General features: G+C 46.6%; 1 protein-coding gene across 1 annotated transcript in view; it reads right to left on the reverse strand.

Annotated features, from left to right (window-relative positions):
* Positions 1–10,594, reverse strand: part of NPHS2 (nephrosis 2, idiopathic, steroid-resistant (podocin)) — a 21,354-nt gene extending 10,760 nt beyond the window's left edge. Inside the window, exons 1-4 of the mRNA XM_015426673.1 lie at positions 10,318–10,594; positions 5,723–5,826; positions 2,725–2,797; positions 1,067–1,149 (exon numbers count right to left, since the gene is read on the reverse strand). Of these exons, the coding sequence (XP_015282159.1) occupies positions 1,067–1,149; positions 2,725–2,797; positions 5,723–5,826; positions 10,318–10,594 (537 nt within the window). The remainder of the gene's footprint in view (positions 1–1,066; positions 1,150–2,724; positions 2,798–5,722; positions 5,827–10,317) is intronic.
* Between the last annotated feature and the right edge of the window lie 6,231 nt (positions 10,595–16,825).

The raw sequence follows: 16,825 nt of genomic DNA on the forward strand, positions 1-16,825 counted from the left end.
AAAAAGCCCTGGGTTTTGACAACAAACAAGGTAAACAGAATAAGAAGCAAAAGGTGGGTGTGGCTGGATGACCACACTTCTGGTAACATGGGGGTGTGGCCTAATATGCTAATGAGCCATGCTGTCAGGGGTGTGGCTGGATATGCTAATGGGTTTCTGTTGTTGGGTGTGGCCTATTATGCTAATGAGTTCCTGCTGGGCTTTTTCTACAAAAAGAGCCCTGCCTCTTGGTATTCTATTGTTCACTATTGTTTCTCCCTTGCCTGACTCCTATACCAGAAGTCAGCAAGGCTGAAAGGGAAATTCTGTAAGTAACGGAGTAGGGTTAGGAAGGGATTAGGGCACACTATGTGAATATGTGAACCACACACATGGCTGTTCCCATCTTGTGTGTGACCCTTAGCATTTAGATATGGCTTCTGAATGCTCAGAGTGCTTCACATACACCAGAAATCCGTACAAGTGCCCTAGGCAGGCCAATATTCCTTATGTTGCAGTCTGAGAATTTAGTGAGCTCACTAGGGTTGCCAGGTCTGGTTCGGAAAATACTTGGAGACTTTGGGGGTGGATCCGGGAGAGGGCAGGGTTTGGGGAGGGGAAAGACCTCAGCATGGTACAAGGCCATAGAGTCCCCTCTTCAAAGCAGCCATTTTCTCCCGGGGAGTTGATATCTGTCAGCTAGAGATCACTTGTAAAAGCGGGAGATCCCCAGGCCCCACCTGGAGGCTGGTAACCCTAGAGCTCGTGGTTGAGGTGAGATTTCAGTTGGGGAGTTCTTGGTTCATGGAAATTCATGCTGCGGTCACACGTGCTAAATAATCCACTTTCAATCCACTTTCAGTGCACTTTCCAACGGGATTTTTACTGTGTGAACTGGCAAAATCCAGTTGGAAAGTGGATTGAAAATGGATTATTTAGTGTGTGTGACCACAGCCTCAGAATCACAGTTATCTTTCTTCTATAATATATCTAGCCAGTGATTGTCTCAAATGTCCTGATTCCCTATCCCTTTGCCTCCCACAAAATGTGTTAATAGGTCAGGTTCGCTGTGACTGGACTGACTTACCTCATAGAAAGGAATCTCTAAGGTTTTGAGGCGGAGATCTATTTTGTGGTAGGTATCCAGGCAGGGAAGGAAAAAGAACAAACCTATTTAAGGAGAGAAGAAAACAGCAGAACATGAAAACTGGATGTTGTGAAGTAAAATCATATTCCTTCACGCCAAAGCTCATTGGTTGTATAGAATGAAAATTCAGATAGTTATGTCAAGCAGGAGATAGGTGATAGCATTGCCAAAGAGCAGGATGTGGAATGCCACAGGAATAAATTGCCCATAGTGTGAGAAAATACACACTCATACACCCCTCTTTTGTCCCACTGCTATCTCTGGTTAGAGAGATCTTTTAGGCATTTGAAGGGCTATAAAAATCTTTCAAAATCTGTGAACAGAAGCCTCTGTGAGATCAATGTGTTGCCATGGGCACAGATCCTTCTCTCATATAGGATCGCTAACTTCCAGGTGGTGGCTGGACATCTCCTAGGATTACAACTGATCTCCAGAAGACAGAGATAATTCATCTGGAGAAAGTGGCCACTTTGGAAGGTGGATTCTATGGCATTATACCTCATCGAAGCCCCTCCGCTCCCCAAACCCTGCCTTCCTTAGGCTCCACCCCCCAAATCTCGAGGTATTTCCCAACCCAGAGCTGGCAACCTTATGCTCACATCTCCCTCACCCTCTAGGGGGGAAAAACTGTCCACCATCAGCTCCAGACATTTCTGTTCCACGTAAAAGGTACTTTGAGTTGAGCTAGCTGCTCAGACATGTTCAGTTTTGAGGTGCATGAAGACTATAGTGAACACCCTGTGGCTGTATTATAATTGTATTCATGCAGTGCAGTCCCAAGCAGTGTTATCCCCTTCTAAATCCACTGAAGTCTATGACCTTAATTGGGTGTTACCTCTGTTTAGGATTGCTGTGATATACAGGGCAGTAAGATTTTTGCCTCTTCCTAACCATGCTGGCAGACACACCACTGTAATTCCTGCTTCCTGCAGCTTGGAAATGAGGAAGTGTGAGAGAGATTTGCCTAATGATTTCATCAGCGCAACGCACTTTAACTTGGGATCTTTCAGGTCTAAGGAATGCTCCAGTGTGTTTCTACACCATGCGTCAGTCTGCTATGCAGTGCTCGAAAGAACATGAATGTAAATGTATGTTAAACACTAACAGAAGCCCCAAGGTTTTGCACCCTCCGCAGTGTGTGTTTTGTCCAAGTTTGCATAAATTATATTTGATGGAGAAATGCATCAGAGAAGATGTCGTGGACACCCTGTGGTATAATCTTGTTGTACAATCTCAATAAAACGTCTAGTGAGGATAAGGTTGCTAACTCTGGGCTGAGAAATTCCTAGAGATTTGGGGGTGGACCCTGGGAGGGAACTCAGTGGGGTATAGTGTCATACAGTCCACCCCCTGAAGCTGCCATTTCTTCAAGGGGAACTAATCTCTGTAGGTTGGAGATCAGTTGTAATTCCAGGAGATATCCAGGCAACCCTAAGTGAGGACGGTCAGTTTTCTCATTGTTGAATTCTGAGGGGGGGGGTGTTTCCTTATTTTATGCCCCCAGCATCCCACCTGTGCCACACATGTACCAAAACAGTGTCATGTATGTCATCTACTGCTGCTGTGTACCAGGACAAGGGCTCTTCCTCCATACTCACCAGGCCCTCTGGGCCTTCCGCGAAGAATGCGTCCAAAGCGAAACAAAACGGCACGCTCGTACTCCCTCACGATCTGTCAAGGGAAACTAAGATTAATGATGAGATCTGTAGGGAGGGGACAGGTGGAGCCAGGTACCTCGTGGGAATTTCCACTTTAGGCACGCCAACCGAAAGAAATGGTCTTCATGTACAAACATAAAACAGCATGCAGCTCATTCGGGCTGCTGTTTTTGTTCAACAACATGGAAGGCTAACAGCCCCATCCAGAGTTATGCCCCTCAAAGTCAACTGAAGAGTATAACTCCGCTTAAAATGGCACTGTAATTGACTCTCAACTCACTGTCACTCTTCAGGGTTTACTTAAGGTGGCCAACTCCAGGTTCGGAAATACCTGGAGATTGGAGGGTGGAGCCTTAGAGGGTGGGGTTTACGAAGGGAAGAGACCTTGGTAAGGTATAATGCCATACAGTCCACCTTCCAAAGCAGCCATGTTCTCCAGCAGAAGTGAAATAAAATGTTTGAAACAAATGGATAACGAATAAGCAACCTATGTAGTCTGGAGATCACCAATAACTCTGGGGGATCTCCAGCTCCCACCTGGAGGTTGGCAAGCTTAGTTTACTCTTAGTTGCATGTGGGGGAGTCATTCACTTGGTTTTTGACTGCTACTTAGGTAGAGAGGGAAGAAGAGGAATGGAGATACCTAAAATGTTGAATATTATCCCGATGCATATTGAAATTACTGTCCATCAGGGTAACTCCTACTAACAATAGAGGGCTATGCAAGAAAATGTGCAAATAAGATTTATCTTTCTTATTATTCACCTTGAAATATAAATGCTCAGCTTAGCATTAAGGGAGCCCTGTTTGCCCGCTTTGTAACCTCTGTTTGCTTTGCAAGAAAGCAGAAGTATAGATATAAAACAGCTTATCTAAAGGAAGCTAATGAACAAATGTCTGAGTTAACAGTTATTTGTAGGACTATGGCAGAAACCACAAATGTCGCAAACAACACAGGCTGTTCCTTGAAATATGCAGCAGTAAGCATTTAGTAGGACTTTATGTAAAATCTTAGGTGTAAAAAAAAGCAAAAAACAACTTATCGCGCATGTCCAGATGCTATGTAACTGATGCATATAATTGTCTAGCCCACCTTCAGTTGTGTGTGAGAGTTTTCAGACTTGTTTCTGTGATCACCAAGCCTGGCATAAAAACTTTTAAACCTCTTACCCAGTTCGTCTGCTTCATTGGACCCCAGTGGCCAAACAAACCCTGCGAACTTCCTCAACAACCTGAGGCCGAGTTCAGACTGGCAGTTTGGCCCGATAAAGGCACGTTTCACAAACGTTTCACAAACGGATTAAAGGGGCCGTTCACACAGGCACATCTGTCCGGTGTTCCCCAGCTGTACTAAACCCGTCTTGTAACGCTTCCCTCCCGAGTTGAAAAGATACCAGATGAAAGTGGTATCAAACCCTGGAAAGCGCAATTATCCCGTGTCCATCCCGCACCAACAAAGTGAGAACGCCAAAAGCCGCAGTTTTCTTGTGTGCTTATGCGCTTATCTCCAGGTTACCAAAAAGAAAGCTCCGCCTTACAGCCATGCCTCTGTCAGGGGCGGGCCAACAGTGTGAACGCTCCCTTGTGCCTCCTCCCCGGTATGCTCCCATATCAGTCAGTGCAGTGTGACTGGGAAAACCCGGAACAGTTTGTTCCGGTGTAACAGGCCAGATTCACCCCCCAGCCCACCCCCTGGAGGGGTTACTCTAGCCTAGCCCGGAGGGGTTACTCTGGCCTAGCCTGGAGTAACCCAGGGGTTACTCTGGCTGGCCCAGATTAACCCCCCAGGCCAGATTATCCCCCCAGGCCTGCTTTCTGGGGCTGCTGTCCTGTCTCCCTTTTAAATTACTTCTTATCCCCAGCACCAGCAGGCCTCAGGGGCCAGATCAGGTCTGTCCAGCTCGTGGAGGAAGAGACTCTGTCCGGCCTAAGGCATGCCTGGAAAGACCAGACAGCTGGGAGAGTTATCCGGGGTTATTCTAGGCTAGGCCAGAGTAACCCCGGGGTTACTCTGGCCGGGTGTGTGTGTGTGAATCCAGCCTGTTACACCTGGTCTTTTTTTGCCACGACTCCCTCCCGTTTCAAACTGCCAGTCTCAACTCAGCCTGAATGTTAGTGATGTTAATGTATATTGTGACAGAAGATGGAAGGAGAACTCATGACTTTACAGTCCAAATACAGGAGTCTTTATAAAGCCAAGATGCTTGAGGCCAGTTTGCAGATCCCAAATGGGGGTCTCAGGGCCACCCTGTCCCACTGCATTGGTCTTGATTCACACAAAATATCTTTAGTTGTATGCATTTGCACCTAAGAAGATCCCATCCAGTCCCTGCTTACACAAAGGGGTATGAGCATGTATGAATCCAACTCTTGCTCCTGGACGTTTCTACCTATGGGAACTATAATTGGGGTTGTATGTAGGGCTGCCAACCTCCAGGTGGTACCTGGAGATCTCCCACTACTACTACAAGAAGAAGAAGAGGAGGAGATTGGATTTATACCCCACCTTTCACTACCCAAAGGAGACTCAGAGCGGTTTACAATCTCCTTTCCCTTCCCCTCCCCACAACAAGCACCCTGTGAGGTAGGTGAGGCTGAGAGAGCTCTTTCGAGAACTGCCCTTTCAAGAACAGCTCTGACAGAATTATGGCTTGCCCAGCCAGGCACGCTGATGCGGGGCCACAGCCATACAAGGGGAAACCATAGAGTTTTCCCTTGGATGGCCGTGGCCCCACCCCCAGTGTGCCTGGCGTCCTCCCGTCACTTCCAGGTGACGTGCATGTCGGGACGGAGTTCCCCCCGGGGCCCGATCTGGTGGCGCCGGGGAACGGGCCTCTGGAGCGGGGGTTTCCCCGCCCCCCGGGGGGACTTGGGATCCCTACTAGTTGTACATGAACTATCAACACCATGTTTGATCTCCCTCTCTGAATGCTTTTACCTTCATGCAAAACCAGATGGAAATGGGAAATGTGATGAGGATGGCAAGGACTGAGAGGAGGACGAGAACCCACTCACAGACGCCCAGGCCTACAGACTTCGTATCTGCAACAACAACAAACAGGGGTAAAGAGAAGACAATGGATTAAATGAGAGTAAGCACCCCCCTCTCCCCAACTTGTACAACTGTTTTATTTCTGACAATTTCGGAATTATTCCGTTTTCTAACTGACTTTGTTACGTAAGAACATAAGAGAAGCCAATGTTGGATCAGATTCAGACCAATGGCTCAGTCCAACTCTCTGTCACACAGTGGCCAAAAATACCAGGTGCCATCAGGAGGTCCAGCAGTGGAGCCAGGACACTAGAAGCCCTCCCACTGTTGCCCCCCCAAGCACCAAGAAGACAGTGTATCCCTTGCCCCAGACTGAGAGTTCCTGTCTATACCTTGTGGCTAATAGCCATTGATAGACCTCTGCTCCATATGTTTATCCAGTTCCCTCTTGAAGCCATCCATGCTTGTAGCTGCCACCACCTCCTGCAGCAGTGAATTCCATGTGTTAATCACTCTTTGTGGGAAAGAAGTACTTCCCTTTATTTGTTCTAGCCTGACTGTTAGGGTTGCCAATCTCAAGGTGGGGCCTGTAGATACCCTGGAATTATATCTAACCTCCAGACTACACAGATTGGTTCCCTCAGAGGAAATGGCTGCTGTGGAGGGTGGACTGTATGGCACTATACCCCAATGAAGTCCCCCCCTTCCCCACACAGCCTACCTCTACCTTCCTCAGGCTCCACTCTCAGGGTTGGTGTTGTGACATTCTGGTAGATATGGGATTGGAACCGGGAGTTTCAATGTCTGCAGAGCGGAGAGGCCTCAGTGGGGTATAACAGCCAGTAGTTTGGTGAAGTAGTGAAAGTGTCGGACTAGAATCTGGGAAACCCAGGTTCAAATCTCCACTTGTGCCGTGGAAGCTTGCTGGGTGACCTTGGGCCAGTCACGCACTCTCGGCCTAGCCTACCACACAGGGTTGTTGTGAGGGTAAAATAGAAGACAGGAAAACGGTGTAAGCTGCTCTGGTTCTCCACTGGGAGGAACGGCAGGATATAAACAAACAAACAAACCAGCCATGTTCTCTGGGGGAACTGATATCTGTTACCTGGAGATCAGTGCTAATTTCAGGAGATCTCCAGGCCCCACCTGGAGACTGGCAGCCCTATGATCACTCCCAGATTTTCAGGAATTCCCTAACCCAGTGGTGGCAAATTGAAACATCACCCTTGTTGGATTCTAGCATACACAAGGTGATAGGGATACTAGACATATATTTACTATCCTTTTCTAAACAGTAAGAAAAAAATAAGGATACATAGAGGGAATAATAACCATCATAGTTTAACCTGAACATACACAATGCCACAAGTTATTACAAACTGTAGCCCATACAGTTGTAGTTTCTGAACACGCAAAAAACACACAGCACTTCAACAACAGTAATTCCGATATGATGAAATACTGAATAGCACAATGTATCTGATCTTTCCTTGTCATGATCTCCCATAAGGTGGTAGGAAGCCTAATCAAACTGTGCTTGACTTTTGTCGAACCAGTCCTTCTTACTCACCAATATAATTTGTTTCCATGTTTTAGCAAATATCAATCTATGCTGCTATGTTAACCTCTAAACCCGCTGGGATCATCACTAGATAATTTAATAACGTTAACCCCTGACCCTTTTGCTACGACTTCTGAGATGGTTTTCCAAAAGGAATGAGAATATACACATCACCACTGCCACCACATGTGGAAGCCCTGTTTAAACTTACCGGTGTAACTGGCAAAGTGGATTCTCTACAAAACCCTGTGTAATTAGGGCAAACACAGGGACTCAAAGTGCTTAGGCTGTGGGCGGCCCGACTTGCCCTTCCTGTAGGGGAAACTGCGTGACACAACTAAACCATCAGAAGGGAGCATTTGGAAGAAATGGGAAGGCAATGATGAAAATGTTACTCAAAAGAAAGATGACCCTGAATGTAAAACAAACCCACCTAAAACTGTGTTAGGTAAAAAGGTAAAGGTTCCCTTGCTCGAAAGCCAGTCGAATCCGACTCTAGGGTTGCGGTGCTCATCTCCATTTCAAAGCTGAAGAGCCAGCGCTGTCCGAAGACGTTTCTGTGGTCATGTGGCCGGCATGACTAAACACCAAGGCGCACGGAATGCTGTTACCTTCCCACCAAAGTGGTCCCTATTTATCTACTTGCAATTTCTTGCTTTCGAACTGCTAGGTTGGCAGGAGCTGGAACTAGTCACTCCGTCATGCGGCACACTCGGGTCTCGAACTGCTGGACTACTGACCTTCCACAGCCTGCAGTTCAGCATCTTAACCACTCAAAAACTAATGTGTCAATCCAACCATCTCCATTCACTCTTGTATTTCACAAGAGAACAAAACCCAACCCCAGGCATGAGGTTCCAAAAGACCAAAACTGGGTGTGTGGGGGGGATACAGGAGTAATGATAGCATGTAGATAACATATAAGTGAACTAGTCACAAACAGAAATCTAGAGGGGAAGCTACGTTAATCTGCTACAACAAGATTAAACAGGAGGCCACTGGGCGCCTTAAAGACCAATAAAGTTTATGCCAGCAAAGACTTTAATCTGTCGGAGGTCGCTTCTTCAGCTGTATACCGAATCATGCATCTGATGAAGCGAGCTCCAACTCATAACAATTTATGCTGGAATAAATCACGTTAGGCTTTAAAGATCCACTCTCCTGCTTAATTTTGGTTCCATAAATGCTAACATGAGTGTAGATCCAGGTGGGTAACCGTGTTGGTCTGACGCAGCAGAAATTACTGTGAAATGAATCTAAGCACAGAACAGTGTGCGATGCACTCCAATTCCAGTCCTTCAAAAGGTGTAATTCTGAAATTGCTGTGGAGTCATAGATGCAGGCTGCTGGATGAATATACAAAACTGACACCATATGCCGGCATACATGCAGACTTCTAAACGCCTAAATAAATATATATGTAATTGGGATTAATTGGAAATGTGGCCAGCTTTGTACCTGCTCACTCAGGTGGATGCAGGCCTGGAATTTGTATTAACTTGATGTGATTCATCTGCCCCCTGCCAAGCTGTTTCGATTAGACATTTTTTTCTCCAGATGGCGTTTTACTAAACATAATGATCATCATAGAACTGCTGAGCCAATTGGGGCTGGTAATCCTTCATTTATCATTATTTTCCTCCTATCCTGTCTTTAACCCCTTCCACTGAAAGGTATTTATCTACCATTTAGGGACAATTGGCTTTGATGGTAGATGCAGAGTTGTTGAAAGAATTGTTGTAAGATGCCTGTTTAATCCCCCCCCTCCCCCCGTAAATATCTTGATCCCGTTTCCATTGGGCACGTTCACTAACAAAACTACAGTGGGAATCCTTTTCATGACTGCAGAATGGTATGTAAAGGTAAAGGTTCCCTTGCTCAAAAGCCAGTCGAGTCCGACTCTAGGGTTGCGGTGCTCATCTCCGTTTCAAAGCCGAAGAGCCAGCGCTGTCTGAAGACGTTTCCGTGGTTATGTGGCCGGCATGACTAAACACCAAGGAGCACGGAACGCTGTTACCTTCCCACTGAAGTGGTACCTATTTATCTACTTGCAATTTCTTGCTTTCGAACTGTTAGGTTGGTAGGAGCTGGAACTAGAGACGGGAGCTCACTCCATCATGCGGCACACTCGGGTCTTGAACTGCTGAACTACCGACCTTCCACAGCCTGCAGTTCAGCGTCTTAACCACTTGAGCCACCGCAGCTCCAGAATGGTATGACTGAGGCCCAAATAAATGAGATGTGGGACTACAGCCACTGCCAACCCACACATCTGTCTCCCACCCATCCTCCTGATACAAACAACAATTGTGTGCTGTGTCAAGTCATAACTAAATCATGGCAACCCCAGGACCACGGGGTTTTCAAGGCAAGAGATGAGCAAAGGTGGTTGGCCATTGCCTGTCTCTGCATAGCAATCCTGGTCTTCCTTGGTGGTCTCCTGCCCAAGTATTAACTGCGGCCAGCCCTACTTAGCTTCCGAGCTCCGATACGATTGGGGTAGGCTGGGCTACCAGGCTGCTATTTTAGTTAAAGACGGCACCTGATATTATGACACTGAGCTCCACTGTTTCCCCCCCATTCTTGGTCCGCTTGCACAATTGGGATGGGATACTTATGCATACCTGTGTACAACAGCGTTCCGTGCGCCTTGGTGTCTAGTAATGCCGGCCACATGACCACGGAAACATCTTCGGACAGCGCTGGCTCTTCGGCTTGGAAACGGAGATGAGCGCAGCAACCCTAGAGTCGGACTCGACTGGCTTTCGAGCAAGGGAACCTTTACCTTTTACTTATGCATAATGACATCGTGCCGTGCATTGTCTTTAAATGTCACTGGAGAGATAGCCAAAGTGTGGCAGCTGGGCCTCCGTGGGGCAAAAGTTCAGGCTCTGGCAAAAGAAGGGCTCTCTGGGCAAGTCAATGCTCTCTCCAGCGGCCCACCTACTTTTCTGCTGCCTGTCTCCACGCATCCCCTTACCTTCCTCCAGTTTCTCACTTTCAAGGAGGGCCATCACCTCCATTTCTTCGTCAAAGGACACCACATCATCCACATCCACCACTGTGGAGGTGTGGACTCGGTTGTCTGCCTCAAGGCTGCTTTTGGTCTCCTTCTTCCTTTTCCTCTTGCCGGTCTCCTGCCTCTCTTTGCTGGCTTTCCGGTTATGTTCTGCCCGCTCTTTCTTCACGCCTGGAGCTGCCTTCCCTCTGCTTCTCCCGCTGGACTCCTTAGAAGAGCTCCGAGACGTCTTTTCCATTCTTGTTTGATGATCTGTGCTGAGGACAGGGCGGCTGAGAGGGCACCTCTGCCTGGAAAGTTGTACCGTCAGCCAATTTATCCTGTCTGAAAGGGAGGGACGGAGAGAAAAGGCATTGTCCTGTAGGAGGATCCCGGTTCATGCACAGTGGATGAATTTGCTAGATGGTACAATCAGCCACAAATTTCCAGAGAGTAGTCATATTAGTGGTTGATGGCAAAAGTAATAGCCCAGCAGCAGTTTCAAAGCCAATGTACTGTGGTCAGATCTTTCATAGTCTTAAACCTGACTTCTTAATGAATTGCTTCTGCTTACAAATGAGCCCCTTCCATGTTTGTCTTCACTTCCAGCAATGTTAAACGTCAAAGATCCATGCCTTTCCTCCCTCTCCTCTTTCTCACCATGATGATGATCAGTAAATTCAAATGACAGCCACTGAAATTGTGTGGAAGACCTTGTAATAGTGTGATATTGCAGGATTTTCTTACTAGATATTACACAGCAGAGAGGACGAGGAGAGGAAACAATGCTGCTTTCAATAATAATCTCCATAGTTCTAGTTTTAGCATCTTCGGCAGCACGTGCATTTTAAATATATACAAACAGGGGATCTACAAGGAACATCCCATTTTCCTCCGTATTCCTTCATACTATATCCTCTTGGCAGCCCTCGGATCATCTCACCTTTCCTTGCTTCTTTCTCTCCTTCCCACCCACCAGCCAATCTATCTCAACTTGGCCCCCTAGCTATATTTATTATTTATTTACTTCAGTTATACCCCCACATTTCTCCCCTTTGGGGACTCAAAGTAGCTTTCATTGTCCCCCTGTCTTCCAATTTATCCTCACAACAGCACTGTGAAGTAGGTTAGGTTGGGAGTGTGTGACTGGCCCATGATCACTCAGTGAGCTTTCACAGCAGAATGGGGATTTGAACCTGGGTCTCCTAGATCCTAGTCTGAAACGGGAAACATGTTGAAACGCTGGCTTTCATGAGGTGGTAATTTTTTGCTGCCTTTTACTGACAGAAATCAAGGCTCAAAGGCTGGTGATACTTTTGTGGTTGCCTAGCAACCTCCATAATTGCCACAGCAGAAGGTATTCATTTCTTAAAGGTATGTGTGCTGCTTCTATTATCCTGGGGAGGTTTCAGATTTTTCTGCAAACCTAAGGCTCTTCACAGGTTTGTAGGGAGATCTGTCTTGTCTGTTCATGGCTCCAGTCTTTGGATTTAAGTATCCACAGATGGGGTCACGTTGAGAAGAAGATATGTTGATATATACACACTCACACATCCTACATTCAAGACTGAATACATATAATTCTGTGCAAAACAAGATCCATTCCTACTTCACAGAGCTCCTAGTATTGGTTGCTAGACATTTAGAGTAGTGCTGCAACCTGTCATAGCATAGGGTTGCCAAGTCTAAATTTCTTACCAACGGGGGAGCCTCGCCGGGCTCCAGGAGCCGTTCCTCGATGTGCGTGCGCACGCCGCCAGCACATCACCGGAACTGACGCGCAACGTCAATCTCGTTGAAGGTGTGGCCCTGATCGTCGGAGGGAAAACCATAGAGTTTTCCCTCCGACGATCGGGGGCACGCCCCCAACGTGATTGACGTGGTTGCATCACCTCTGGTGACGCAGCCACGCTGCACTTGGGGGGGTGGAGTTCCCCCTGGGGCCCGATTCCGCGGCGGCAGAAATCAGGCCTCTGAAGCGGGGGTTTACCCACCCCCCGCCCCCGCTTGGCAGCCCTATCATAGCAACATGAGCTGGTTGCAGAACTAATACCAAAGAAGAGAAATACTACAGCTATACCACTCCAAGCTCCAGAGATGAGCTTTGTATAACGTCCCAAAGTTTTGGAGAAATGCTGGTTCAATTCCGCAGTACAAATCCATGCGCTTTCGCCAGAGCTGGCATCAGAACAGAGCTGGTAGCAGAACAGGTGCTGAGATTCAGGGCCTCTGGCAGGGCCTACTGCCACTGACCATATGTCTCCCCTGCTCTCTACCCAGGGCTCCCCAACACCTGGAGCCAGCCCTGACTTTTGCATGTGATGTCCCAGTTATTTTTCCCATGAGACAAGATGTCTATATGTGGGACTGAGGCGCCTTCTAATTAGTGTGGAGTTAGCTGCACTCCTTCATAAAGGCTGGTGGGTGAGAGTGAAAAATGAGAGGACTTAGGGAGGTGTGACAGAACTTCTGTTTTTCTTCTTGGATTCCTGTGTAATTAGAAATCTTTGCCAGTTTGGCTGTCGTAAGCATTTGTCAGCTAGCTTTTTAAAGTCCTTTGCGTAAGCGGCTTTAAAAAAAGAAAGGAGACCTTGATTAATCACCTTGTCTTCTTTAGGGGACTAGCAAGTAAAAATGGGACGGTTTAGGAAAGGCTGGCAGGGAACTGAGATATGAAAATGTTCAATTCCTTCTAGGCTTCCTTCCAAGGTGGGACCAGGGCACCTTTATCTTTCTTCCGCATGCATTCTCAACATTTTGAGCTTCCTGACAGATATGATCCCCAGAGACCCTGCTCTTTCAGTTGCCACCTTTGGAACGGACTGTCAGTTAGGACTGCCAACCTTCTGGAATTACAATGGATCTCCCGGAGCCTGGAGAACTCCTGCTTTTACCACTGATCTCCAGACTACAGAGATCAGTTCCACTGTAGAAAATGGCTGCTTTGGAGGGTGGACTTTACAGCATTATAGCCAGCTGAGCTATGTCCCCTCCCTAAACCCTTCCCTCCATAGGCTCCACCCCCAAATCTGTAGGAATTTCCCAGCCCAAAGTTGGCAGCCCCAAGCATCACTAAGGACAGGGGCTTTTCTGTTGTGGCACTTCATGTATGAAAAGCCCTCCTTATAACTCTGTTTTGTGCCAGATTTGCTGCAGTTTTGGCACCGGGTGAAGATTCTTCTGTTTTGCCCAGGTGTTCTGGATTGTTAATTCTTCTGCTTAGTTTACCTGGAGGCTTTTTCTTCACTGCTTCATCCCTAGTATTTGATTCTTGTCTCTGCTGTCACTTATGCTTCTGTGTAAGTTGCTGTATTTTTTTGATATTGATGTTAGTTGATTTTTCTTTTTTACTCTAACAGTGCTATTTTAATATTTTAAAAATATTTTTATTGTTTTCTGACTACAAACACTACGAAACACTACAACAAACTATACCTAAAATAAGCTATACAAGGATCATATAAAATGATCAGATGCATATTTAGTTAACTGAAGTGTAATGTAAAGCTTCGTCCTGGGCTAGGATCCAAATCCATCCAATTGTGTTACTAGCCCAGGAAGCACCTAACCAATCACTTTCAAGCAAGCTCTCTGAGCGGGAACATCCGTGATTGGTCCATATGTGAACAACCTTATTGGTTGGTATTTGTACAGAGGGTGTGGCTACATTAGCCGGGAATGTTTAAAAGCAGGACAGCTGCAATGTAAAGGCTGTTCTGGCTATCAGATGTTGATCCGTGTTGGAGTTGTGTTCGAGTTGTGGAATAAAGCTGAATCTTTGCTGAATCACTCTCCGACTACTTTGTTAAGCGAGCGACTTAACAGCAGATTGTACATAAATGGTATTTAAGGATGCCAATTCTGGGTTGGGAAATTCCTGGAGATTTGGGGACAGTGCCTGGGGAGAGACATCAATTTCTCCTAGACTCTATGGTCCGCCCTCTGAGGCGATTTGCTGGAGGGACACTGATTTCTGTAGTCTGGAGATCAGTTGTAATTCCAGGTTGGTAACCCTAATCGTATTGCATACTTCATATTTGCTTGGAAGCTGTCTTTAGGACCTACAGTTTTGACTGATCTGGAACTAAACCACAAACCTAAATAGGGGGCGAGCAGCTTCAGAATTAGACAGCTTTTTGGAATGCTCCTCTGTTGTTAAAAACTTCCACAAAATAAAAAAAACAAAAAACAAAACAGCACAGCAAGCAGAGAGCGGATGGATCATTTCCCCCCATTTAGCTAATTTCATATTTGCGTTGAGTTCAGTCTGAAGCGGTGCAGACCATTTTACCCCCTTATTCTCCTGCATGTGAGACTCCAAGCTCCCCCCCCCTTCCCTTTGCTCATTTTGCAATAAAATAGAAAAAACAAAACAGCACAGCAAGCAGAAAGCGGATAGATCATTTCCCCTCATTTAGCTAATTTCATATTTGTGTTGAGTTCAGTCTGAAGCGGTGCAGACCATTTTACCCCCTTATTCTCCTGCATGTGAGACTCCAAGCTCCCCCCCCCTTCCCTTTGCTCATTTTGCAATAAAATACAGATGATGAACACAGTGAAAAATGGATGCCCTTCCAGTCTTGCTCCCTAGCATGGCTATAAGGGTCTGGCAGCTTCTCAACCATTCCCATTTAAGTCTGGTCTGACCCACTGCACAAATTTAAAATCTTAAAACAGCTTTGGAAGGGAGAAATGTCAAATCTGAAAGACCTGCATCCATTTATGGTGTGTGTGTGTGTATATATATATATGTGTGTGTGTGTGTGTGTGTATTATATGGACTCTTTTTGTAGCAGGAACTCCTCTGCATATTAGGCGACACACCCCTAATGTAGTTAATCCCCCAAGAGCTTACAGTAGCCCCTTGTAAGAAGAGCTCTGTAAGATCTTGGAGGATTGGCTACATTAGGGGTGTGTCGCCTAATATGCAAAGGGTTCCTGCTACAAAAAGAGCCCTGTCAGAGACTATCTATCTATCTATCTATCTATAGCTATACTCTCTCTATCTCTCTATCTATAGCTATATATATCTATCTATAGCTAGCGCGCGCTCTCTCTCTGTCTGTCTCTCTCTCTCTGTCTGTCTCTCTCTCTCTATATATATATATACACACACACACACACTCCTTTACAGATCATCAACAACTGCTGATTTAAATATCTTTAAATAAAGCATTGCTTCCCCTAAAGAATGCTGGGAATTGTAACTTGGTGAAGTGCTGAGCATTCGCTCCTCAGCCAAAGAATCCTGCTGCTTGCAGCTACATTTCTCATGATCCCCAGGAAAGAGGCTTTACTGCCCTTTTAATCTGTTGCCATTAAAATAAACAAGAGCCTCGAGGCTTACGAACTAGGTTTTAATCGCAACATAAAGCTAATTTGCTTGGAAACTACTTTTTAAGAACCACAGCGGCTGGATTAAACCTTCAAGGAACCACAAGATTTCTGGAAATAAGGGATTTGCCTCAGGCCTTTGTTGGGCAAAAAAAGAGAGAGAGAGAAGACACCTAAACGTTTGCGGATCTTACTTCTCGCGGGGGGGGGGGGGGGGCAAGCGAGGGCGGAAGCAGCTCGCCGTCTCTTCACCGACGGCTGCGAGAAAACAGCACGTGCGGCTGGGTGGGCTCTTTCGGGCTCGGCGCGTGCGCCCTGCTCAGCGTTTGCTTTGCGGGCTGCGGGTCTGTGAAGTCCGAGCGGGAAGGGTGGGTGCGGATTAAAGAGGTCCTTTGAGAGGTTTGCGACGTTGGCCGTTTGGGGTTTCAAAATTGGGGGCGGGGGCGAGTGGAATGGGTTGGCCCAAAAGGAGGTAGTTGGGAGGGGGGAGGTTGAGACTACGATAAGTGTTTGGAGGACACGAAACGATAAATTAGCTTTAAAAGTATAGCGGGAGCAGAGAGAGGACTGGAGGGGGTCAGTTAATTCTATTCATCGATTGGTTCAGTTCCTCTTTGAGGGGGCCCAAGTTGTGTCTGGGGTGAACCATTTCAGGTTGTATGCGGGGGTCGCCTAAATAGTTTGTGTGTCAGGAGTTAAAGCTGTGGTTTTGCCTGGCAGGCTGGGTCCCTGCCTGTCACCCATATCTTCAGTCCAGCTTCAGGTGACTCACAATTTGCACCTCTATTTTGCTTTACACATACCTTGTGTTAGATGTGGTGGTCGTGTGGAAGAAGCTGGATATAGATCTCTGTTTGAGCCTGCCCTAGAGATCTGTGTGGATCTTTCTGAAAGATCTTGAGTTCAAATCCCCATTTAGCCATGAAGTTTACAGAGTGACCTTGGATTAGACAGGGGGGTTGTGAGCAGTGTTCCCTCTAGACTGAGTTAGTGTGAGCTAGCTCACAGTTTTTTAACCTCCGGCTCACACGTTTTTGTCTCAGCTCAGGAAGGAGGGCTCCGGAGCAGACTAATTTATGCAGTAGCCAAAATTGCTCGCTCACAACTTTAATGCCAGGAGCTCACAAAGTAGAATTTTTGTTCACAAGAGCCCACA

Source organism: Gekko japonicus, unplaced genomic scaffold, assembly GCF_001447785.1.
Source record: "Gekko japonicus isolate JY-2015 unplaced genomic scaffold, Gekko_japonicus_V1.1 scaffold2396, whole genome shotgun sequence".
Classification (NCBI taxonomy): Eukaryota; Metazoa; Chordata; class Lepidosauria; order Squamata; family Gekkonidae; genus Gekko; species Gekko japonicus.